The sequence below is a fragment of the Crotalus tigris genome, unplaced genomic scaffold (assembly GCF_016545835.1).
Source record: "Crotalus tigris isolate CLP2741 ecotype Arizona unplaced genomic scaffold, ASM1654583v1 scf7180000017622.5263843, whole genome shotgun sequence".
NCBI classification, from domain to species: domain Eukaryota; kingdom Metazoa; phylum Chordata; class Lepidosauria; order Squamata; family Viperidae; genus Crotalus; species Crotalus tigris.
Genome location: NW_024096517.1, coordinates 4629278 through 4656003, shown reverse-complemented (window position 1 = coordinate 4656003; position 26726 = coordinate 4629278). Strand labels below are relative to the sequence as shown.

Here is a 26726-nt window from a genome sequence, read left to right as displayed (position 1 = left end):
AACGTTGCCCCTTGGTAGACTGGTTGAACGGCCATGCCTGGGAATCTTACGGACCGTGCTGAGCTGGGAAACACCCACCAGGGTGCAGGCTGTCCTCGATTTAACAACCACAACCGAGCCCCAAAATTTCCGTCGCTAAGCGAGACATTTGTTAAATGAATTCGGCTCAACTTGGCAACCTTCCTTGCCACGCTGTTAAGTGAATCCCTGCAGTTGTTCAGTTTGTCACATGGTTGTTAAGTGAATCTGGCTTCCCCCGTTGACTTCGCTTGAGGTCGTAAAAGGAGATCATGGCCAGGTTGCGATATTTCGTAATTTTTTTCCAGTTCTTTTTCTTCGACTCTGGCATCTCCTGGTACAGCGATATCCATCAGCTATACACTTCGGTTCTCTACAACTGTGATATCTGGCGTGTTGTGTTCCAAAGGGCGATCTGTCTGTATTCCAAAGTCCCACAAGACCTTCACCTTCTCATTCTCAACAACTTTTTCCACCCTATGATCCCACGACTTTTCGGACACAGATTAATTTAGCAACTCGGTCATGTCTAGCTTTGTATTCAATTTGCACGATTTTGCTGCACTCACAGATTAGACGTGAAACAGTTTCAACTTTGTCATTGCAAAGTCGGCAATTTGGATTGTCAGTGGATTTTTGTATCTTCGCTTTCATGGCATTAGTTTCCAGTGCTTCTTCTTGAGCAGCCAGTATTAAGCCTTCCGTTTCTTTCTTGATTATTATTATTATTATTTGTCGGTCTGCTGCCAATGGCCCATGGTACCAATGCTGTTCTCTACTTGTTCTACCGAAGTTTACTAGGTGACACTATAACATGTGAAGATGTATGCTAAGCCATGGTTTGCTTTAATCACAATGTGCTAAATAAGCCACAACAACCAGGTTTACATGGCTGAGGAATTCTGGGAGTTGAAGTCCAGACAGCTTGAAGTTGCCAAGGTTTGGGAACCATGCTCTAAAGTATCAAAGGTTGGCCAACTAAGAGCCACTTTCTCAACTTCTACCCAAAGCAACAAAAGGCCAACCAGCAGATGCATATTTTCCATTCAAACCCTTAAAGATGTGTCAAAAGGAAAATGATAAAGACCTTTTTTTAAAAAAAAATGTACTAGAGTGGCTCAAAAGAGAGAGAGAGAGAGAGAGAGGAGATACACTTACCGACAAAAACACTGAGGGATTTCTCCTTGACCATACAAAGGAAACAAGAAGGGGGTGTTGCCGTAGCGCCCGAGGCATTGCAGAAATTTTTGAGTGGCCTTCAGACCGTCTATGGTGCAACAATCAGCCTCCGAGACCATTGCAATGGAATGCAGAATGAAATGCTGCAGGTTGGGAGTTAACTTCTGGGTTTTTAAATAATCAGCAAACTTGCCATCCTTCTGAGCTGTCTCAGGGGAAGGGAAGGGAACAGAACAGAACAGAAGAAGGTAGGGGAGGGAGGGAAAGAGAACAGAAGAGGAGTAATTTCAGTATGACCATCTTTATGTATGTCAAGAAAACACAAGGTGCTCAGTTACAGGTAGTCCTTTACTTCCAACTGATTGCTTAGCAACCATTCTGTGTTAACTTATTCCAAGGTACCAAGATCATCACTTCAGATCTAGGGTTGGCCAACAGGAATGCCAATGTCCAGACTGAGCTCAAGAGTTGTCAATAGGTCTCCACCATCATCATGAATGGTCAGAACACCTCCACAAAAGCCACCCAACAATGTAAAACTCTTGGGAACTCCAGCCACCTGGGGCTTCCTTACCTGCTCCCGTGATACAAAGGGTCAAGAGGTTTTCGGAGAGGTTCCATTCACTGAAAAAAATAAGGAGACAAAAGGATTTCACCGTTCAACGAAAGACACTAACCTTGGTATTCATCAGGGCGCTGTTCAAAATCCAGGCAGAAGGTCAGAAATTTCATCAGCATTCTTTTTTCCACCATCGTCAGCTGTTTGTTATTGAAAATGTCAGCTCTGGAACACGGAACCTGAAACAAGAGTTTGGGTCATCTTCCCTTTTCCACTTGGCTCAAGCAAAGCGATAGCAACGACAGAATTCCTGCACGGAGGGACCACAGAACCACGAGGGTGGCTTGTGCCTTGATAGCCACGCCTGTAATAATCCAACATTAAATGGCCATTTTAAGATTTTTTTCCCCTTTTGATTTTTAATTGTCATGGTTCTATTTTTTTTTTAAATCCTAATTTAATTTTAAATTTTAATCTTTATACGTTGCTTTATTTATCGGTTGCATTATATTGCATTCCGCCCAAGGAAGATGGGCGGAAGATGGGCGGTTAAGAAATAATAAATAAACAAATAAATAAATACTGAAGGAGATGGAAGAGGAGGGAATAATCAGAATCAGATTCGTGGAAATAGCAGTAGCTTATAGACTTATATACTGCTTTATGGTGCTTTCGCAGCCCCTCTCTAAGCGGTTTACACAGTCAGCGTATTGTCCCCAACAATCTGGGTCCTCATTTTATCGAACTCGGAAGGATGGAAGGCTGAGTCAATCGTGAGCCGGTCAGGATCAAAGTCTTGGCAGTGGGCAGAGTCAGCCTGCAACATTGAGTTCTAACCATTGTGCCGCCAGGGCTCAGAAACGCTGACATAATTAAGAAAATACCGGCATGGCCCATTGGCTGGGTGTGGGTGTGGTGGTAATGGCAGACTGGGTGAGACTAAAAAGTTCAATCAATCAATTCCAACTTTGCAAGATCTTTTTTTTCCCGCGAGAAGTTGAAATTGACTGATTGAACCTTTTTTTTTTTTGCACATGGCTGCGGAGGCCTAAAGCGAAAAGGTTTTATAAAACCCAGCTGAAGGCCTAGGACTGGGGCGACGGCGTGCGTGCCCACAGAGAGGGCTCTGAGTGCTACATCTGAAACCCGTGCCATAGGTTCTCCACCACTGTCTTACACTGTTATGGAAAGATATGTTGTGTATTTTATGACTAGCTCTCACTGCTATATGTTATCCAGCTAAGACCCAGACAACACATTGTTTATTAAGCACTTATTAACTCTAAACATACATACATACATACATACATACATACATACATACATACATACATAAAAAAAGCTTTCCAATCAGTCAATTTTGAAATTTGACTGATTAGCGTTACCTCTTCCACTCTGCCATCTTTCAACATAAGAATACGAGTCACATTTTTGAACTCGGCATATCGGCTGACATTTGACTTAATGAGGAGGTCAATCAGCAATCCCCGGGAATAGAGGAGCTGTGGGGGGAAAAAAAGAAACAACAACCAAAAAAGAACATTTACAAATTCTTCCCAAGAAAATGCGACCGCTCTTTAAATAAAACTTTTCTTCCTCGCCAAGGAAAAACGCTAGGCCAAGAACGCAAGGCATTTTTGTAAATCAAAAGTGGAATCTTCTGGCTGAGGAACTGGATGGAAAAGAAAAGAGAAGGCAAACAGTCTTCAAAGATAAATAATGACCTTTTGAAAAGTAGCAGTAAATATTCTCCCCCTATCCCACCGCCCCACACAGCTGGGGGAAATAACCTCGAAGGCTGAAAGGACAGTACCGAAGTCATATTTTTCTGCCAAGCAATATTATTCCACTAGGAAAAGAACTGGAAAGACACTCTTAGAATTCAGAGAAACTACAGGTAAGTCCAGGGTAGGCAACCTTGGCTCTTTTATGACTCGTGGACTTCAACTCCCAGAATTCCTGAGCCAGCCATGCTGAGGGGAAAGGGAGAGGTTTCCAAGCTGAGCCAGGCTGGCTCAGGAACTCTAGGAGTTGAAGTTCACGAGTCATAAAAGAGCCAAGGTTGCCTACCCCTGACCTAGATGATAGATAGATAGATAGATAGATAGATAGATAGATAGATAGATAGATAGACAGACAGACAGACAGACAGACAGACCTAGACCAGGTGTAGGCAACCTTGGCTCTTTTATGACTCGTGGACTTCAACTCCCAGAATTCCTGAGCCAGCCATGCTGAGGGGAAAGGGAGAGGTTTCCAAGCTGAGCCAGGCTGGCTCAGGAACTCTAGGAGTTGAAGTTCACGAGTCATAAAAGAGCCAAGGTTGCCTACCCCTGACCTAGATGATAGATAGATAGATAGATAGATAGATAGATAGATAGATAGATAGATAGATAGATAGATAGATAGATGGATGGATGGATGGATGGATGGATGGATGGATGGATGGATGGATGGATGGATGGATGGATGGATGGATAGACAGACAGACAGACAGACAGACCTAGACCAGGTGTAGGCAACCTTGGCTCTTTGATAACTCGTGGACTTCAACTCCCAGAATTCCTGAGCCAGCCATGTTGAGGGGAAAGGGAGAGGTTTCCAAGCTGAGCCAGGCTGGCTCAGGAACTCTAGAAGTTGAAGTTCACGAGTCATAAAAGAGCCAAGGTTGCCTACCCCTGACCTAGATGATAGACAGATAGATAGATAGATAGATAGATAGATAGATAGATAGATAGATAGATAGATAGATAGATAGATAGATAGATGGATAGACAGACAGACAGACCTAGACCAGGTGTAGGCAACCTTGGCTCTTTGATGACTCGTGGACTTCAACTCCCAGAATTCCTGAGCCAGCCATGCTGAGGGGAAAGAGAGAGGTTTCCAAGCTGAGCCAGGCTGGCTCAGGAACTCTAGGAGTTGAAGTTCACGAGTCATAAAAGAGCCAAGGTTGCCTACCCCTGAGTAAGTCCTTGATATACGACCATAATTTCCAAAATTTCTGTTGCTAAGCGAGACAGTTAAGTACGTTTCGCCCCATTTTACGACTTTTCTTGCCACAGGGGTTAAGTGAATCACTGCAGTTAAGTGAGTAATCCAGTCGTTAAGTGAATCTGGCTTCCCCATTGACTTTGCTTATCAGAAGGTCGCAAAAGGGGATCACGTGACCCCGGGACACCGCGACCGTCATAACTATGAGTCAGTTGCCAAGCGTCTGACTTTTGATCATGTGAGCGTAAGGATGCTGCAACACTCCTAAGTGTGAAAAACGGTCATAAGTTGCTTTTTTCAGCGACGTTCGAACGGTCAACAAATGAACTCTTTGTTGTAAGTCAAGGATTATTTGCACTTGGAACTAATCAAATCAAAAAATATCTGGAAATAAATTAAAAAGATTCTTCCTGGAGATATTTGAGACACTCATACACCTCTTCAAATCATAAAAAAAAAAATCTAGATATGTATTCTGGAAGAATATATTTGATCAGACTTTCAGGGGTTTTAATCCTCTTTCTAATATTCCACATCTCCTTTCTACCCCATCTCTCCTGATTTTTGCATTTGGGTTCCAAACTTAACAGCTGCCTTTATTTCTTCAACAACCAAGCAAGCCTGCAAGGGGTTACAAGTTGAAACCATAAAACTTAATCTTCTAATATCTTTGCTCGCTTTGTATAAGCTGCAAATTTATTATACATTCTTGGAAGGACAATGAATGTAAAAAACCTGCGCACAAGATGGATGACCTAACTTTGAAAAGGCAATGCTCCACTGGAGAATGTTAGTTACCACAGGCCATCATTCTCAAAGTAGTCAGAATCACAAGGAGACAACTTTGAAAGGCCAGAGAGATAGAGCGGAATTCACTTCCCAAACCCACCCTGTGCCTTGTCCGGATCTTGGGCAGAAGATCATGGATGGCAACAGGCCAACACAGGACCATGGAGGGAGCTCTGAGTAAATTGTGGCTTGATGGGGTTAGTTAAATCGAGATTAGATTCCATACTCATCCAGTTAAACATTATATGCTTTAGCCTCCAGTCCCCTAATCATCTTTGTTGCTCTTCTCTGTACTCTTTCTAGAGTCTCAACATCTTTTTTACATCGTGGTGACCAAAACTGGATGCAGTATTCCAAGTGTGGCCTTACCAAGGCATTGTAAAGCGGTACTAACGGTTCACATGATCTTGATTCTATCCCTCTGTTAATGCAGCCCAGCACTGAGTTGGCTTTTTTGGCAGCTGCAGCACACTGCTGGCTCCTATTTAAGTGACTGTCCACTAGGACTCTGAGGTCCCTCTCACAGTTACTACTATTGAGCAATGTACCCCCTATACTATACCTGTACATTTGGTTTTTCTTGCCTAAATGTAGAACCTTCCTTTTTTCACCATTGAATTTCATTTTGTTATTCTGTTACAAACCCAGAAATCCTACCTAGGAAGTAAGACCTATTGTGAGATTAATTTAGGATTAGGACCTGAAGACCTGGCTCTGCCAGTTGACTTGGGACCCCAAGGAGGATGTGTCGCTCTGGAGATGCCTATCGGATTAAGAGAAGATAATGTCTCTCTCCCTGCTCCCTTCCTCCCCATCTTTTAATTGTAAATTTTTTGTTCATCACAGTTAACCGGGTGTTCAGACTGGATCTGGCGTTTTTACCCACCTAGAGAGGAGTCTTTCCCGAGGATGTGGGATAGGCAGATGGGAATGTTTGAGAGTGCTCAATTATTATTATTTATTGCGTAATGTTTTACTGGCTTTTAATGTTTGTAAGCCTCCCACAGTTGCCTCTAGGCAAAATGAGAGGCACACAAGTCAAACAAAGAAACAAACAAACAAAGGAAGGTAGGATTGAAATAATGTTGCATGGGATTGCGCTATTTATGAGTACAGTTTGTATGCCTGATAAAGAATTGTTACCACTTTCTTGAGTGGGAGGTTATTTTATAGTACATACACACACACACCACTAATTTTGGAAAGTCCCATGAAGTTTGAAGTCTCCTTAGGCTCAGCGTTATGAGAAGTGTGGGATAGAGCAGCTGCTGTTTGGAAACTAGTCTTTGTTTCCTGGAAGCCACAATCAAAATACGATGTTGGCTTTTCTTCCTGTGAGAACCTTTGTGTGTGGGTGAGATTGAGCCCTTCTTTAAAATTGCCAAACGTTCTTTTATAAAGTTACTTACGCTCCTTAATAATGGGATCCTAATATTACTGTTACACTCTTAGCCCTTCAAAGTTCTCAGTGAACACACGGAGTCCTTGGCTTAAGAACAGCTTGTTTAGTGACCGTTCAAAGTTACAATGGCATTGAAAAGAGCGACTTAGGACCGTTTTTCACACTTACAGCATCCCCCTTTGCAGCATCCCCGTGGTCAAGTGATCAAAATTCAGACGCTTGGCAACTGACCCACATTGATGACGGTTCCAGTGTCCTGTGGTCCGGTGATCCCCTTCTGCGACCTTCGGACCAGCAAAGCCGATGAGGAAGCCAGATTCACTTAACAACCGTGTGACTAGCTCAACAACTGCAGCAATTCTCTGGACAACTGTAGTAAGAAAGGTCGTAAAGCGGGACACATTCCCTGAACAAATGTCTCGGGCAGTAACAGAAATTTTGGGCTCAGTTGCAGTTCGTAAGTCGAGAACTATGTAGCAGGAGCGACTTCTTCTTCTTCTTTTTTTTTAAAGAATAGAAAAATATAGTAAAGTCCCTTACCTTAGAAATTAAATCGATATTAAACCGCCTCCCTTCTTTTACAATTTGGGGATAGGTGATTTTCCTTGGTTCAGCTGGAGCTTCAGGAATTGGCTCAGATTTATTGTCTACGATGCTGTCAGAGGAGTTTACTTCCAGAGAAGTCGCTTCTGCATCCCCCGTTTTGTCACTGGTACCTTGTGGGTCACTTCCTGCATCACTTTGAGGGCAGCTTTCTTCACTCTTGGCCCCACCATCTGAAGACACGCATCCCTTCTCAATCTCAGTGGCCGCAGAGGTTTCCTCTGAATCCTCACTCAAGGCAGAAGTGCTTGAGGCAGAGGGTCTTGGTAGAGCACCAGCTTCTTCAACATCTTCGGCTGAGCCCTGGCTGGAGTGTTGTTGTTTTTTTTCCCCCAAAGACAGAAAGAAAAATCAGTTCCCCAATAGCCCTGATTGGCAACTGTCCAGTGCAAGTAGATGTTTCACTAACTTAGTCAATGCAACAAGAGCTATGCAACGATCATCCAAGCCTTGCTGGTCCCAAAGGTGCTTTTCAAAAGGCAAGCAGACTTTTTTTGTTTTTCTGTTTTTTTCCCTTGGAAACATTTTGCTTCTCATCCTAAAAGCAAACTTCTTCAGAACTGGAGAAGCTTCTTGGATGAGAAGCAAAATGTTTTCAAGGAGAAAACAACAACACCCAAGTCCAGTTGCCTTTTGAAAAGCACCTGTGGGACCACGAGAGCTACGCCTTTTTGTTTTGATCAATTTTCACTGGAGTTATAATAATCTGAAATTGAAACCTGGATGCTACTATAGAAAACCACATCCTGAACTGTGGCAAAAGATACAGTAGATCGGGGTAGTCAACCTTGGCTCTTTTATGACTCGTGGACTTCAACTCCCAGAATTCCTGAGCCAGCACAGCTCAGAAACCTCTGAGCTTTGCTGGCTCAGGAATTCTGGGAGTTGAAGTCCACGAGTCATAAAAGAGCCAAGGTTGACCACGAGTCATAAAAGAGCCAAGGTTGACTATCCCTGCAGTAGATGAACGGTGATAAAAAATGGGCAGAGGCATTTTATACCTGAATTGGGACAGGATTGTAATTCTCCTCCCACCTCCCAAGTTTGTATGTGTGTGTAGGCACAGCACAGGTAGTCCTCGACTTACAACAGTTCATTTAGTGGCCGTTCAGTTACAACATTTCTATTTATTTTAAATGGATTAAAAATTCTTTCTTTTAAACATCTGCCCCTGTGGACTCTGCTATCAAATGTACCGGAGTAAGACAAATACAACACTGGCCGTTTTTAAGAAGAGACTGGACAGCCATTTGTCCAAAATGGTATAGTGCTTCCTGCCTGACCAGGACTAGATGACCTCCAAGATCCCTTCCAACTTTATTATAATAATAATAATAATAATTATTATTTTTGATCACCACACAGTCAGCCAGAGGTTCAGACTGGATTTGGCATTTTTGTCTACCTATCGAGTTCTTACCAAGGACCTGGGACAGGCAGATGTAGATGTTTGATGGTATTACAGATATTGTTGCAGGATGGAAGCAATTCCTAGTAAGGCCGCCTTTTGCAATTGACTAATGGCGAATTTGTCAGTGCCGATGATGGTGTTGAAATGGTGCTCCAGTTGTTTTGGGATTGCACCCAAGGCCCCTATCACTACTGGTACTACCCTTGTTTGCTTCTGCCACAGTCTTTCTATTTCTATGTCTTTGTATTTTGTGATCTTCTCCAGGCACTGCCACGTCTGCTATCCAAACTTTTTTGTCTTTCTTATCGACAATTGTTAAGTCTGGGGTGTTATGTTGCAGGTGCTTGTGACTTATGACCGTTTTTCACACAAATGACAACTGCAGCATCCCCATGATCATGTGATCAAAATTCAGACACTTGGCAACCGATTCATATTTTATGACCCTTGCAGTGTCCTGGGATCATGTGATCCACCTTTATGACCTTCCAACGTGCAAAGTCAAGGGGGAGGTCAGATTCACTGAACAACCATGCGACTATTTTAACAACTGCCGTGATTCACTCAACAACTGTGGCAAGAAAGGTTGTAAAAATGGGGCAAAACTCACTGGACGTCTCACTTAGCGACATAAATTTTCGGGCTCCGTTGCGGTCGCAAGCCGAGGACTAACTTGCCGGTGGGTTCCAAATGGAGTCAATCCAATCAACTTTGTCTGCAGAGAGCTGAAAAAAATCGCTCCCTGCCAGCCTCCAACTAAACAGAAACCTCCATCTCATAGTCCCGCAACAACAACAATGAATTAAAAAGCAACTGCTCCCTTGAAATCTAGAGCGCAAATCTGAAATTTATAATCACCGTCCCGGATATTTTTCACCTAAGAACATCATTTTCAAACAGAATAGATGCGGCAATAAAAACTGAAGCAGGGGAAAAAAATGTTCACATTTAAATCTTTGTACAGGTCTGGGGGGGGTGGGGGGGGGAATATCCCACCGCTCGCTCCTTTTTCGGTAACACTATCTCCCAAAAAGGGATACATCTGCAGCACCAATTGTGGTGTAAATTCTGAACATTATCTAGCCTCATTCATTAATTAATGGTACCAACAAAGGAATCTCTCAAAGCCAATGTGTCTTATTAATGCTTCGCCATAGTCACCCTTCCGATAGGTCAAAAGAAAAACTGCTAACCAGCTGGTTAATTTATGCAGCACAGGTGTTCACTATTTATTTTTCAGTCGCTTCCCTTTTTATATATATATATATATATAATTCCTTTTCTCTCTCCCACTAGTTGCAGAAATGGTATTCTCTTCCTTTGATGGATGCACTTTATTTGGCGGCCCGCTCCAGTTCAGCTTTGTATGTTCTATTGCCGCTGCTACCCAGCTGTTTTATTCTTTCAAAATTAATGTTTAATGGCAACTTCATAGGAGTTCAGGCAAGTTAAAGAAGGGGGTTAAAAAGGGTTTAAAAAAGGACCCTGAAGCACAGGTGTCGATCAACTGTTCCTGGAGCATTAAATCACATGCAAGGATTTGGGTTTGGGTTTAAACAGCTTTTCTTTTTTAAATGGGCTCACTTTAAAAAAAAATATCCAAAGCAAAGAGCTGGTGCAGATGCAATAACCGATCAAGAGCTGCAAGCAAAAGAAAAGATGTAAACCACTACCACCCCAAAATAGTCAAGGGTTGGGAGCAACTCACTCCCTTATAGGAAAGAGTTGCAAATGTTTGGAGCTGTTTAATACGGAGAAAAAGGAGACCGGAAACGATAGAAGTTAATAAATGTTATAGACTGAGAAGAAAGCAACAAGCAATTCTTCTTCTTCTTTATTCATAATACTTCATAAATCATTAAGATATGATATATCTATCGTTCATCATAATTCCGGTCACCTGATGAAACCAATTAATAGACAAAAGGAAATATTTATTCTGCAATGTATGGTTGTGAAAGTTGGACCATAAGAAAGGCTGAGCGCCAAAGAATTGAGGCTTTTGAACTATGGTGCTGGAGAAGACTCCTGCGAGTCCCCTGGACTGCAAGGCGATCAAACCGGTCAGTCCTAGAGGAGATCAACCCTGACTGCTCTTTAGAAGGCCAGATCTTGAAGTTGAAACTCAAATACTTTGGCCACCTAATGAGAAGGAAGGACTCCCTGGAGAAGGGCCTAATGCTGGGAAAGATGGAGGGCAAGAGAAGAAGGGGACGACAGAGAGTGAGATGGCTGGATGGAGTCACTGAAGCAGTAGGCGTGAGCTTAAATGGACTCCAGAAGATGGTAGAGGACAGGAAGGCCTGGAGGAATGTTGTCCTTGGGATCGCGATGGGTCGGACACGACTTCACAACTAACAACAACAAATAAATTGTTTATACTGAAAAACAAAAAGTAGGATATACACTGAATAAGCTATAAATAAATAAGATACCCAAGGGGGTTGGCTATCAAAAGCTTTGGCTATCAAAAGCTACAGACGTGAGTGGGTTAGAAACAGATAAAATGTTCGTTGAGAATATGGCTACTATTCTCCATGTTTAAGGACAATTTGTTTTTCCCAATTATGCTCAAATCAAGGAAGCTTGGTCAAGCTTTTTGTAACAGGGGTCTTCAAACTTGGCCCTTTTATGATTTGTGGACTTCAACTCCCAAAATTCCTCAGGCAGACATGTTGAGGTCCACAAGTCACAAAAGGGCCAAGTTTGAAGACCCCTGTTTTATAATACATGAAAGCACAGCTATTTCCCATTGCCCAAAATATATCTGTGTATTTCCACAAGCCACACAGGAAGACTCATGACATCTTATAATGAGAGTGAAACTGCTGCATTAATAGGGTAGGATGGTTTCAGTAAGTAGACAATTTTTTTTTCATCACAAGTTTTCAAGTTTAGTACAGAGAAGGATGGGTTAGATTTCTGAAGACTTAGACTTTCATAATCCTTGAAGTGGGAAGCAGCTCCAAACATCTCCTCTACAAGGTTGAGGATTTTACTTTTCGTTATCCCCTTCCAAATTACCACCAGGATTGAAGTTACACACTGGATTATATCAATCTGGGACCCTCCACCCACTAAATTGTGGCTAATTGAATAATTCATAGTTTAAAAACAGGACTTAGTAGAATATGCAAACACATCTATTAAATTGTATCCATACCACCTTGTACTCACCTAACGTAGCAGAAATAATCTACATTCTGGATAGTTTGATCTTCCTTGTTAAGAGGAATTGCTTCCTCATTTTCAAGAATTAGTTCTTGCCAAGTTGTACTTTCTTCACATGGATCAGCCTGCTCCTTGTAATGATAGGAACAAAGAAAATAAAGTTTATATTAGAAAAGACAGGAGGGGGGGGAACCAAATAGCACGGTAATATTTTGTAATCATTTCAAATTAGGAGGTGGGAACAGAACGTGTCGCCTTATCTCCCCCACCTATGTAAGAATTCTCAACTCCGGCTCCCAAAAAGGGAAGACAGGCCTGGAAGACTTATATTTAAATTAAAACTAATCCTTCAACAAAAAAATTAGTTGTTTGAGATAAAACAATAACGCTGCTCCTTACTTGGTTTTCTTTTATCCAGGACAATAATCCCGAGAAGCTAAAACTGGCCCAGTTTCCTCCATAGTAATTTCTCCTGTAGCAACAGAGGGGAGAAGGAAAGGAAGAGGAGAAGAAGAGAAAAAATCAGCCATTTCCTTATTGCAAGGATTCTGCTATTATCGACAGAGAAAAGTGCCCCAGAAAGGAGACTTTCACGGGCCTCTATGAATAAAGAGAATAACAAGTATACAAACCGATTCCAATAAGCAAAAAATCCCTCTTCCCTTTTGCATTTAAAAGTAGAACATAATTTTTTGTAGGCGTGCCCTGCATCCACCGACCAAAGTTTTGATTGCTCAGGATCGTAGATCATACGTATTTGTTTGTCGGGCTTCTGGTTATCATCCTGACCACATTCCAAAACTCATCAAGGTTGAGGAGGCTCCTGCTTATCGCCTTCAGCAATAGATCTCCACCAAGCTTCGGGTTTCAGAGCCAAAGGAGATCTTCATAAATGTCAGGCTTTTTACAAAGTGTCGCTGACACAAATGCAAGAGCAGAATTTGCAGAGGGAAATTTTTGCCGGGTATTTTTTGCCCTGAATGTCAGTTAGGGAAGCCGTCTCCTTCAATACGGCGGCCGCCCTGGGAGGCAAAATGAATCAAAGGCTGAGAAAAAGCTGATGCCTGGTGATTTCTCCAGAGACCTGCTTGCATGTGTCTTCCTCTATTTGATCTCTTCCTGGAGGGAGAAGGAAGGGGAAGAGGAGGAGGGTCCGGCTGTCATCCGAATTGAGTTCTCTCTTAACTAGCCAACGTCCTCCTGCCTCCGCGTTAAAAGCAATCTGTATCAAATCCTAGAAGTTCCAACTAATTGTCTTGATGAAGCTGCTAGTACAGGGTTAGTTTTGCTCATCACCAACCCTCTAACTCAGACAGGTCAAACGCAAGGCCTGGGGACCGGATGCGGCCCGCGAAGTGGTTTCATGTGGCCCGCGAAGCCATCCTGGAAACAGTGAGGGAACGGCCCCCGCTGCCTTGGCCCAGGCCCAGGCCAGCTGGGAGCCAATGTACAATTTTGTGGTGGCCATCTATGCTGAAACGCATTCAGTCTTAGCTTCATAAGGCCCCCCCGCCCTGCATGGCCTGAGAGGAACAGGGAGGCTCCTCCAGTGGACCATGCCTTGGTGCGTGCCCTGGTCCCACCCCCTTCTGCCAGAGACCCTCAGATCTGTCCCACTCCTGGCCAGGCCCCCACAGGCACCGTTGACGCGAACGATGTAGAGCTGGCCACGCCCACCCAATAGGCCGCACCCGCCCTGTCCACACCCATCCGGCCCCCTGAGGTCAACCTCAATGTTGATGCGGCCCTCAATGAAATTGAGATTGACACCCCTGCTGTAACCTCATCCCAAAGGTATGAGAATCAGGCATTTTGCTTCTCCCCTCCCACCCCACCCCACCCTGATTCCTTTCTGGCTTTCAGAAATGCAAGATTGGCCAATTGGATCAGGTTTTAATTTGAAAATTACGAGTGCTTCATTATCACGGGGTGACTGGATCCACTAAGGACAAGACTGTCGCATTTGGTGACAGCGAAATGCGTTGGTCAACGAAGGAGAAGGTTCGTTCTCGGAGCTTGTGGGTTGGTTTTCGAGTATTTCCTGTACAGTTCTAAAACCGTACAGCAACAGTTTACACCAAGGCTACTATTATCAAACGCAGTATGGGGAGTTCAAACATTTTCACGTGCAGGCAGAATAGAAGTGTGGAGAAATATCAAGTAAGGGGACACGTTCCCTTCCAGTTAGTTTCTGATCCTGACAACAAATTCCTCCAGAATGTGCCCCGAGATGATCAGGGCTTTGGTAGGGAGGAGACAGGGATGAGAAGAAAAAAAAAAAATAATTTCAATGCCCTTACTGTAATGGCATGGCTTTATTGACCATTTGGATCCCAATCCAAATTCATTGGGTGGAGGCAGAGATAATTCCAAGATATAAAAGATTTCTGCTTTTAACAAGCCATGTCAGGCAAATCCATCCACATTTATTTCGTAAACAATGATTAAATGGCTTAGCATAATACAGGAAATGAGCCATTCATTCCCAATCGCTAACTGCAATGCCTTACTTCAATAGGAACAAGATAGATTAAAAACCAAACCAAATTTCTCCTTCCATAATAACCAGCTAAGTTCTGCTTAAGCCTTACCAATAATACTTCCATTATAGCTCTACCAAGTTCTCTGAAGTGCCTGAGCTTTGATCAATTAACTGAAAATCGATTGAAAAATGATGCCTGGTTGACAAACTATTGAAGAACAAACCTAATTTTATTGCTAAAATAGAAGTTGGGGAAGCTAAAGAAATTAATTGCTCTCCCGTTTTCTTTTTTCCTGCCCTCAACGCAAGCTAACCTACAGATAAGCCAGGGCAGTGTCCCATCAAAAAAAAAAGAATTTCTGCAAAGACAGGAGAGAGGTGACGGGGGAAGAAAACCTTCATGCATACACAATTTGCTTCCACCAACGAAATTTCCATTCAAACTTTTGCAACTTCAAGTTTAAACTCAATGCCAAGCGGCGTATTCTGAATTGCAAATGACTTTTCTAAATCACTTAGCATCCATCCTTGAAATTTCACATGTCAACAGCTCATTAATACCTACAGCACATGTAGCTCTCTGAAAAAGAACCAACGGGATATATATATATATATATATATATATATATATATATATATATATATATATATATATATATATATATTTTCAACGTTTTATTGAGACAGATAGCTAAAGAAAGCCTCCTTCAATTACGATTTGGCAGAAGCTAACTTTGGTTTTAAAACACGATTATAGGAATTTATGATCGGGCTGCAATGGAAGTGACTATTTTGAATATGATTAGCGGTCCGGAGAAGGAGACGCTCGGACAGTGTTTATAAATCAACAGTGGTTTATAATGGTTCACTTCAGACCATCCACCATCATCACCTAAGTGGCAGATTATGATAAACACAAAACAGGGGGGGGGGAGATTAAAAGTGATAAGGCACACTCAGGGTAATGAATCCAAGCAGCATTGGCAGCCAAAAGTAGATCAAAACTTTCCTCCGACTTTCCGTTTCTTCCCCCCAGCCACATAGGTTTTCCTTCAAGAAGTACAGGTAGGCCTCAGCTTACAACCGTTCATTTAGTGACCGTTCAAAGTTACAAGGGTACTGAAAAAAGCCACCTATGACCGTTTTTCACCCTTGTGACCGTTATCCCTATGGTCACGTGATCAAAATGTCAAGGCTTGGCAACTGGTCTGCACTTATGACAGTTGCAGTGTTCAAGAGTCACGTGATCCTCTTTTTGCGACCTTCTGACGAGTAAAGTCAATGGGGAAGCCAGAGTCACTTAACAACCGTGTTACTAGCTGAACAGCTGCAGTGATTCGCTTAACAACTGTGGCAGGATAGGTCGTAAAATGGGGCAAAAGTCACTTAATAAATGTCTCACTGAGCAGCAGAAATTTTGGACCCAATTGTGATCTTAAGTCAAGGACTACCTAAAGTTTACCCAGCATGAATAAACAGCAGATTTTTTTGTCGTTGTTAGTTGCTAAGTCGTGTCCGACCAATCGCGAGCCCAAGGACAACGTTCCTCCAGGTCTTCCTGTCCTCTACCATCTTCTGGAGCCCATTTAAGCTCACGCCTCCTGCTTCCGTGATTCCATCCAGCCACATTCTCTGTTGTCCTCTTCTTCTCTTGCCCTCCATCTTTCCCAGCATCAGGCTCTTCTCCAGTGAGTCCTTCCTTCTCATTAGGTGGCCAAAGAACTTGAGTTTCAACTTCAAGATCTGGCCTTCTAAAGAGCAATCAGGGTTGATCTCCTCCAGGACTGACCGGTTTGATCGCCTTGCAGTCCAGGGGACTCACAGGAGTCTTCTCCAGCACCATAGTTCAAAGGCCCCAATTCTTTGGCGCTCAGCCTTTGTTACGGTCCAACTTTCACAGCCATACATTGCAACTGAGAAAACCAGATTTTTAAGGTTGGCCAATATTCCGATTTTCCATCTCATATGATACTTGCCTAAGAAAACCATGCAAAATTGATGGACTTGTAATTTTGAGAAGTAAATCGGATAGCAGTTGCTACCTTTTTAACTAACTTTTAGCTGCATTCACTTCTCTTGGAGTTGTGTTTCTGAAAGGGGAGAGGGATTAATTCTGACTCTGGAAATGCTTGGAGAAGGAACAACCGCGGCCTTGTGGGTTAAATGAAAACAAGAACTTTTTTTTTCTCATTGAGCTTATATGTATAACTGTTATAACAGGGGAATAAGGGAGTGAGCAACCTTTATATAAATATTGCAGATAAATCTGTTAACACAGAAAAGTGAACTGTTAAGATGTTGCTTAACGCCATTTAATGCTTAACACTTTTTCTTTCTAAGCCTGGAAAAAAAAGTGTTAGGAATTATACTTCCCCCCCCCCTCAAGTTTAGAAACATATGTACAGAGCTGTCAAATCAACAAATTATTAGTTTTGCAATAATGGAGAGTGTTAACATCCAATTGTTATCTCCTTTCCTGCTACTGGACCCCATCAAAATCCACCCTGGTTAATATAAGAAGAGATTTGGAATAGTTTTCAGAGAGTTATATTCTCCAGACATCTCAACCCCCAGAAGATACAAATGAAGCAAGAAAGCTGTATTTTTGTTGAAGAATCGACAAACCCATTCATATACGGGTTTTACATGAAAAGCCTATGGACTCAGGGTGGAAGTCAATGGGTAAGGGCAGCATCATAATTTAAAAGCACACATTGGCTGGATTGATCGCATAAAAACATCATGGAGTTTGCTCACTTTGGGTGTGCCACGCTGTACGAACCTAGCCATCATGGTTTCTAGATGTTTGTTGGTTTGGCCTGTTCCCAATATTATGGTTGGCATTGCCTTAGCATCAGCCCTGAGCACAGTTATGCAATATCTCATATGCTATTTCATGTGATAAAATAATTTACATTTATTGGATAGATTTTTTTTTATCCCCCTTTTCATTCAGGAATCCATGACACTGTCCATCCCCCTCCCTCCATTTTTGCTCCCTAGAAATAATCCTATCAAGTAGGTTGGGATGAGAGATGGTTCCGACAGAAGAGAATATCTGTAGCTCACCGTTGAACTGTGGGGTCCTTGGTGCTCTCTGAGCTGAGTGGTTTTCTTGTAGACGTTTCTTTACCCTACTAGATGGCATCATCAGTGCTAGCTGATGACAGAGTGTTACTGGTCATCTAGGAAGCTGCTGTGATGGAGGCAGGGACTGGAACTAGAACTTCCCTGCTTGTAGTTCAACCACTAAATCAGATGGACTTTCAGCGGTAACAGGACCACAAACAGATAGTGAACATGTTGTGGTGGTTTGTTAGTACATCTAGCATGTACTGTATTACATTTGCCTAAGTTACAACGCAAAATTTAGGTTGGTTCGATGATCCCTGAAAACGACTGCATTTGTGAAACTCCTGCCTATGTGATGATTTGCTGCGAATGAGAAGGTTGCTGGCAGACACCCTTCAGTTGTTCCGGCCTGCTTCTTAGGCCAGCAGAAAAGATGGAACAAACCACAAAACGCTCTTTCTGTGGATCATTTAATCTACCACGCCAAAGGGTCATTCTAGCTTGTTCTGACCCGATAAGATGAAGTTGTGATCTGTAACTTGGCTTTCAATGTTTCAATGTTCTTTCTTTCTTTTTCTTTCTTTCTTTCTTTCTTTCTTTCTTTCTTTCTTTCTTTCTTTCTTTCTTTCTTTCTTTCTTTCTTTCTTTCCTTCCTTCTTTCCTTCCTTCCTTCCTTCCTCCCTCCCTCCCTCTCCTTCCTTCCTTCCTTCCTTCCTTCCTTCCTTCCTTCTTTCTTTCTTTCTTTCTTTCTTTTCTTTTCTTTTCTTTTCTTCGAGGAATCAAGTCAGGACCTCCTCCATTAAGCCAGCCTTTTGTCTGGTGTCATTGGCTGTTAGGACCTATAAAAGCATTTCCCAAGCTTGAGAAACTTTAAGAAGTTTCGACTTAAAACTTCAACTTCCGGGAGTTAAAATCCACGCATCGTAAAGTTCCCAAGCTTGGGAAACACTGACCGAGAGCTACAATGTACACTGATGGAAGGACTTACGAATCCACGTGAAGAACCCGCTGGCCGCTCCTTGCGCAGGCTGCTGCAATGATAGACTCAGGTAAGCCTATAAAAGAGACAAGGTTTCAATTAAATCGGTTATGATGAAACATTGTAAAGATCCATGCATTTTGAAGAAAGACCGTTTTCCAAAAAAAAAAAGTGAGCATTATTTTATGCTTTGATGTCAAGCACCAGGAAAATTAGGAGAGTCAGGCCGTTCAAATGAGTATAAAGTTTTATTGCAAGCTTAAGTTCTCTACAAGAATCTGACCAACTGGCCGTTAAGGGAACAGAGCGGGAGATAAGAGAAGCATTCAAAGAGGGCTGGTCTTAGATCTCTTGTGGGCACTCAGGGATTCGTGACTTATGACATGTTTGATCCCTCCCTCCAGCTCAGCCTGCTCACATCCTGCATTCTCTGACACTAACAGAGGTAGATTTCTGTCCAGATTAGTTACGTCTATTCTCCCTTCTGTTACTTTCTATGACAGATTCCTTTCCAAAATCCTATCAAATAGGATATCAAATCCCTAAAAGGAATCTGTGCAGTTCTTACTTCCTTGATCTTGCTCAGACATGTAGGATTTCTCTCTCATCAGACTGCTAGAATTCCTGATTTGAGTTTCTCATGTCTGAGTATTCATTTTTATATCTCAAAATGGAGGTGTAACAGATAAGTGAATCGTAATTTGGGTATTGATTCCTGTCCTTTCTCAGTATCATTATTAGGAGCTTTGATCTAAATCAGTGTTTCTCAATATTAGCCATTTTAAGATGTGTGGACTTGAAGTCCCAGAATTCCACAGCCAGCATTCCCGGGCTGGCTGGGGAATTGTGGGAGTTAAATTCCACCTGTCTTAAAATAACCAAGGCTGAGAAATACTGCTTTAGAAGATGGGCTTAGGGTATATTAGTGTTATACATTTTGAAGGGCAAATATATATATGCCAAAATTTAAAAAAAAAATCAATCGATAGATCCATCAATAGCAAATAAATAAAAAAGCAGATCTGCAAGCCTAAAACCTTGCCAGCTTTGTTTTAACAAACTGGGATTCTGATCAACTAAATGGCAGTAAGCTGTCCTTAATCCTTTTACCTGGGAGAGGCTACAACTTCAAATGACTCATACATTAGAATTCAACATCTAAAATATCACCTGAAGCAATAAAAAGCAGCATAAGGGATACTGCTGGAGGCAATAAAAGGAAAGTGCTTCACAGTAAAAAAAAAAAAAAAAAGACATTGATCAGAGGCAGATAGACATCAAGTTGTAGAAGGTAGTTTGTAACTAGAATTTCAAAGATTACCAGCCTTAGTATAAATAAATTACTGGGAGAAAGAGAGAGGCAGAAGAGAGAGAGTGATAGAACCTAAATAGTAAGAGAGAGGAACCAGTTATCTAGTTCAATATGTGTGAGCTCCAAAACTGAGCGATCTATATTTACAAAACTGCATAAAAATCTATTCAAAAGTATATCTTGGCTACTGAAGAACCTGCTTTTGCTAACCTAGCCTTCCTCAATATAGCTGGAAGGCAGCAGATTGCAGAAAAATGAAACCACTAGGAATCACACTATTTTCAGTCGATTATAAAGGATTTCCTTGGATTACTTCCAAATGATTCTTTTCTTTTTTTTTAATTTTTTTATATACATTTTTATTAATACAAAATTAAAAACACATTGGACATAGATATGACGTCACTGGATCCATACATCTTCTGACATTTTACAGTAGTATTAGTACTTCCAAATGATTCAAGGAAGGAAGTTTGGTACACAACCATTGTGGTTTGTATGCTCTGAATTCTGGTTTAGGACAGTGGTTCTCAACTGGTGGTCCGTGGACCCCTGAGGGGGCACATTGTCATTACAGGAGGTCTGTGAAGGCTAGAAAAAAAATGGTATGATTTAAATCTTAAGTCTTGGGGTCTGCGGTCATGGTCCGTGACCACAAAAGCTATATAAAGGGGGTCCATGGTGAAGAAAAGGTTGAGAACCACTGGTTTAGGATGCTGTGCAAACTCAGCCAAAGGTAGCTACATCAACAAATCACAAGCAAACGACCTATGAGTAAGACCAATGTGCAAACATAGGCACCAAGTCCCCTTCATTCAACTTGAATGAAGACTGAATCTGCTATAAAGTGAAATGAATGTACATGCGTGGTTGCAGCTAACAACTTGCGTGTTTGAGTGTCTACTTAACTCACCTGTCAAAAATGACCAAGAGAAATTGGGAGGGTGCTAGAAAGCACCCTTGCAGACTACAAAGGAATCAAGGACCAGTTTATTTTTATTTTTTTAGTATCTTCTTTGCAGATGGATACATCTTCTTGTGAGGATACCAACGAAAACCCTCCAAACTCCAAATGTGTTTACATTGTCAAAAATAGCATTTATCCTCACATTAAAAAAAGTCTACACAGAAAAGCTTCTGGACAACTTATACCCATTGCTTAATGTTTGGGGAGTCGCAGACATTGTGGTTATTCAATTGCCTATAGTTAAATCAAATTTGTTATCCAGTGTGATGTGCAAACGGAAAGAAGGGATGGGCGACATGCTATATTCTCCCCTACTATAACCGGCTTATCACAAAAGCCTGAAAGTGGTTTATAAAGTGGCTGTTGTGTGTTATATTTATTGCAAAAATAAAGATTGCTGATTAAAATGCCAAAGGAAATCTACTGGACGCTTGGAGATGTTGTAGGAAAGTTTTAATTCCCAACCAAGCCTGAATAGCAGCAGGAAGTTGCATGCATGGAACTATCCAAGGTGCTGGAATTCCACCTCCACTAAATGCATTTTAGTCCTATAGTACAACAGAGGTCTCCAACTTTCGGAACTTTAAGACTTGTGGACTTCAACTCCCAGAATTCCTCAGCCAGCATATTTTGTGGGGAATTCTGGGAGTTGAAGTCCACAAGTCTTAAAGCAGTCGAAGTTGGAGACCCCTGTTCTACAGTATCTTATGGGCACGTTGTCAGGACAGGACTGGTGTCCACCTTGTGCTAGAAATCTTCTTTTGCTGAAAAAGATTACATGCAACGCCCCAGACTCGAGTCCATGTCATACTGCTGCCCCAGGGAATCCTAAATATTGTTATTTTACACTACAAGAAGAAACTGCAATGGGCTTTCTGTTGTGAATGTTAACACCAAGAAAAGGTGTGAATGTTACATCCTGGGGCAATGCTATCAAAACAATGCAGAGAGAGTACTGTAACAGCTGCTGGGCACAGGGCTTTTGTCCAGATTTAGTCACTGGCTAGAAAACTCCTGAAAATGATCAGCGTTTAATTCATAATTCAATAAAGGCCCAATTTAGTATTAAACACTGGAACATAAAATATCAAAGAACTGGCAAAAGATTACACCTCAAAACATTCAAAGCAATTAAACTAGGCAGAGGGTTAAAAACCAGCTTTCCTGATGCTCCAGGGCCTCTAATATTTGGCTAGTGTGCCATGATACATTTTAAAAATTGTATTAGTATTTGGAATTGATTTTTCTTAACATTATACTTACATAAGATAAACATAAAGTACCACCACCACCATTCCTGGCATATCGACCAATAAATAACAGCTTCCTCTGACAGGACTCTGATGACTGGGCGAAGCCCAAACGCTTTCAGCCAAAATCACAGGGAGCTATAAATCACGCTTTATTTTATAGAATATTTCAAAATGGATTCCTGCCTTCTACCTTGAAAGTCATTTCATGTGTTATTTATAACTAGCGAGGATCAGAAAGAGAAAGAAGGGAAAAATTGCATGGAACCAGAAAATTTACAGTGGCTGAGCTTTGGGTTTTTTTTTTTTAATATATAAAACTACTTTTTAGAGGGGGAAAACAGAGAGAAGAGACTGTGCCTGACATACAGTCAGAAACCACAAACACCTTTCAGGTGGGAACAAAGTACAGGTTATAAGTTAAACAACAGCTAAGTAGCACAATGATATCCCAGTTAGGATGAAGAAAGTGAGGTATACTGTGATGAAAATACAGAATCAAATTTGGTCCCAATCCCAAGTCCATGGTATTTCAAAACAACATTGTCTGGCTCTGAGATTTATAATGGTACCTCAGTACTCCTTGTTAATCGGTTCTGGGCGGGGCAATGAGTACCAATGCCTGGCTGAGGAATTCTGGGAGTTGAAGTCCACAAGTCATAAAAGGGCCAAGTTTGAAGACCCCTGGTCTAGAAGACTGTGTGAACCAGCTCTCCATTACAGCCTCAAAAACATAATCATAAACTGGCCTTCATTAAAAAAAGACCATCACCATAAATTGGCACAATTTAAATATATTTGGCATACTTTGGCCATTGTTTAAGACATACTGAATATACATACAAACAATCATATAGGCTGGGTATATATATATATATATATATATATATATATATATATATATACACACACACACACACACACACACACACACACCAATATACATATATATTGGGTTAAACCACAGTATGTATTTCTTATTGCATCTTACTTAAAGCATTAGTTATCATGGTTTATACACATAAACCCAGCCAATTGAGACTAAAGAAACAATAGTTAAAGAAAACAATGTATGAACCCCATGACAGTCGTTCATGGTACTTTTACGATGGCAATATAATAATAACAACTTTATTGTCACTTTGAATGTACACCAATCAGCATACATCAAAATGAAATTTTGTTGCATACAGCTCTCAAAGGGTCACCACCTCCGATATATATACTCCTTGTTTGTGGCCAGCTCAAGTTTCAGATCATTCATTTTAGTCTCTAGGGAACGAACAATGGCAAACAGGACAGATGGAAATGGAGCTCTATGTGGATTAGCCCTCAAATTAGCTTGTATTCCTGCACAACAATCTCGCCTCCTTTCCTTTTTCTGATCCTGACTGAATAATGTTCATGTATGACAGATCCTACAGATTTCTCATTTTTATTAGTCATGCAGTGAAAATAGATATGTAAATCAGCACTAGCACTTCAGAAATAACCAAGTACATAAAGAAAAGGGGGGGAAAGGGAAGAATAAATTCCTAGGAATGGATGGATAGACAGACAGACAGACAGAGGGAACAGTGAACAAAACATCCCAGTTTAACTCATGATTTACTAAAGTTTGAATGAACTGTAATTATCTGTATTCACAAAGCATGTAAACCCAAAATGTTTTTTAGTTGGTTTTAGTGAAGCATACTGCATAACCTCAGGCAAGCGTGGTTTACTCAATAACATTTGGTTAAACAAACCATAGGTTAATGTGTTAGACAGTCTTTGTCAGGCACTCTTTACCCAGAGCTTTTCTATAGGTAGCTACTGATAATAGCATTATTCATCTGGATGATATGCCTGGGTTCTGTTAATGTCTGCAAAGAACTATGTGCTCAGTACTCTACAAAGTAGAGATCCAATTTTTTTTTAAAAAAATGTGAGGACAGATAAATAATTGGAATTGCAAATAATTTATTTTATTTTTAAAACAGCTTTATTTCACTTTACTGCATGAATGTTACGGATTCATTGTAACCTGGCTTGAAATCCTGAAAACATTTGTCATCCATATTAACTATGTTAAAACAAAAGTCAAAGGAATTTTTATCTGTAGTACTTTCAGACCCAACATGAAAAGTAATTAGAGCAAATGAACTAAATGCAGTTACAGAAAGAAAAGGCATATTTTCCAGAAACTGACAAGACAACTGAGGACTCTGAATTGTGTGAGGTTTTGTATGATCCATCCAATACACCCATCCGATTTTTCATTAGGACCCAGTAAATACCCAAAAGATTAACTCTATTACTCCCCTCAGCAAACACAAACCCAGTCACCTATCCCGAGGTTTCTTTTGCCTAAGATAGCCAGTTTGATATGGTAGTTATGGTCCCAGGCTAGAAACCAGAAGACCTTGAGTTCTAGTCTTGCCTTGGGCGCAAATCCAGTTGGGTGACTTTGAGCCGGTCACCTCTAGAAGACGATAGCAAAACACTTCCAAAAAAGTTATCAAGAAAACTGCGGAGACTACTCCAGCCAGTCACCAGAGGTCAAGACTGACTTGAAAGCAAGGAGAGCCAGTTTGGTACAACAGTTAAAGCAGGGCTCTTCAAACTTGGCCCTTTTGTGACTCATGGACTTCAACTCCCAGAATCTCTCAGCCAGGCATGCCTGGCTGAGGAATTCTGGGAGTTGAAGTCCATGAGTCATAAAAGGGCCAAGTTTGAAGACCTCTGAGTTAAAGAGACCATAAGTTCTAGTCCTGCCATAGACATGACGCCTATTGACGAACTTTGGACCAGTCTCTCCATCTCAGCTCCAGGAAAGCAATGGAAATGGATGAAGGCTATGGCAAACCACTTCTCTTGGAGGGCCTGTTTGGTGTAGTGGTAAATTAACAAACTAATAATCCAGAGACCATGAATTCTAATCCTGCCTTAGACACAAGCCAGTTGGGTCTGTCTGTCTGTCTCTGTCTCTCTCTCTCTCTTTCCCAGCACAGCCAACAGCAATGAAAAAAGGCAAGCCATTTCCACTGGAAAGGCAACTTGGTGCTGTGGTTAAAAGACACCATTATGAGTTCTTAGACACATGCCTCAGACATGAAACCAGCTGGGTGACCTTGGACCAGTCCCTCTCTCTCAGCCCTAGGAAGGAGGCAATGGCAAACCACTTCTTGTCCAGAAACCTGCAGGCCCTTGCCAGGAGTTGACACAGAGATAGACAGAGAAATTTCATTGAAGCTGCTTCTATTCTGATACAGTTAGAACTGTCCTAATAAGAATAACATTAGGAAGACAGCTACTAAGGGATTCTCAAATGTGCCTGCCATTTGTCAGAAACAGAAATCAGTGTGGTTCATTGACAGCGAAAGACTAGAACTGAAGTCACCCTTTTTCAGCCTGGACTGCTGTAAAAAAAAAAAATAGAAGAAAAGGGTGCAATGTAGAACAGTACAAGCACCTAGATCATAAACGTTTAACAATATTATATAATTTATAGTGCAGCAACTTGCCTCCAGAAGTTGTGGGCGCTCCATCACTGGAGGTTTTTAAGAAGAGACTGGACAACCGTTAGTCTGGAATGCTATAGGGTCTCCTGCTTGAGCAGGGGGTTGGACTAGATGACCTCCAAGGTCCCTTCCTACTCTGTTGTTTCGTATTATACACACACACAATATAGGGCTCAAGACAATTCCTCCTCAACGTGACCCAGGCAAGCCAAAAGATTGAACACGCCTGGACCTAGAGTAAAGGCAGCACATAAATCTACAAAAAAATAATAATTGTGTTGTTCGTCCCAGGCAAGCCAAAAGATTGAACACGCCTGAACCGAGTAAAGGCAGCACATAAATCTACAAAAAAACAATAATAATGAACCCAAGATCCACCAGCACCCGCCGCCCCCTTTTCTCTCAACGATGCAGCGACCACTCTTAGCCTGGCATCGTCTCCCCTTCCGGCCTGGACTGGCTGGGGACGATGGTAATTGTAGTCCACCCTCTACAAGGGGTTGCACCTGATCCAGGAAAGGACGCGGGTTCATTTCCAAAGCTGCTTCCTCTCTCTCTCTCTCCCCTTGACGTCCAAAATCCTGGCCAATCGCGCCCTGATCCAACCTCGGCAGCATCGCCTTCTCGGCTCAGACACGCTTCCCTACCCCGCCAGCCATTCGCACGTTACATTCACGCGAGGTCCCTCACCCGTGCCTATGACCACCACGTCAAACTCGGAAGGCAGGCGGTCCGCCATCTTGGGAGGGGAAATTCGCCCGCGGTCACGTGACGCCTCGGCCGACGGCTGGCGGAAGCGAGTCGAAGCGGAGAGGCGGCCGGAAGCTTCTTCGCGGGGCATTGTGGGGAGTGTAGTTCGTTTTTCGAACTTGCCGCCCGCGGTGTTATTCTGCCTTTTATTATTTTTTTACAAATAACACGGCAAACGTATCCAACGCATCTTCCTCCTGTTTTCCTCACCACAACAACCCTGGGAGGTGGGTTGGACTGAGAGAGGGACTGGCCCAAAATCATCCCAGCCAGCTTTTTATGGCT

At 41.9% G+C, this 26726-nt stretch overlaps 1 protein-coding gene across 3 annotated transcripts in view; it reads right to left on the bottom strand.

Annotated features, from left to right (window-relative positions):
- The window catches only part of CHM (CHM Rab escort protein), a 54184-nt gene extending 27664 nt beyond the window's left edge, over positions 1-26520 (bottom strand). Inside the window, exons 1-8 of one of the 3 annotated variants that reach the window (XM_039331753.1) lie at positions 26382-26513; positions 18669-18735; positions 12526-12598; positions 12133-12257; positions 7482-7851; positions 3142-3258; positions 1875-1995; positions 1177-1402 (exon numbers count right to left, since the gene is read on the bottom strand). In XM_039331753.1, coding sequence (XP_039187687.1) covers positions 1177-1402; positions 1875-1995; positions 3142-3258; positions 7482-7851; positions 12133-12257; positions 12526-12598; positions 18669-18735; positions 26382-26430 — 1148 coding nt within the window. In that variant the 5' untranslated portion in view covers positions 26431-26513. Of the gene's footprint in view, positions 1-1176; positions 1403-1874; positions 1996-3141; positions 3259-7481; positions 7852-12132; positions 12258-12525; positions 12599-18668; positions 18736-26381 lie in introns of those variants that run through there. The other 2 variants (XM_039331745.1, XR_005555223.1) reach the window with 2 other exon arrangements.
- Between the last annotated feature and the right edge of the window lie 206 nt (positions 26521-26726).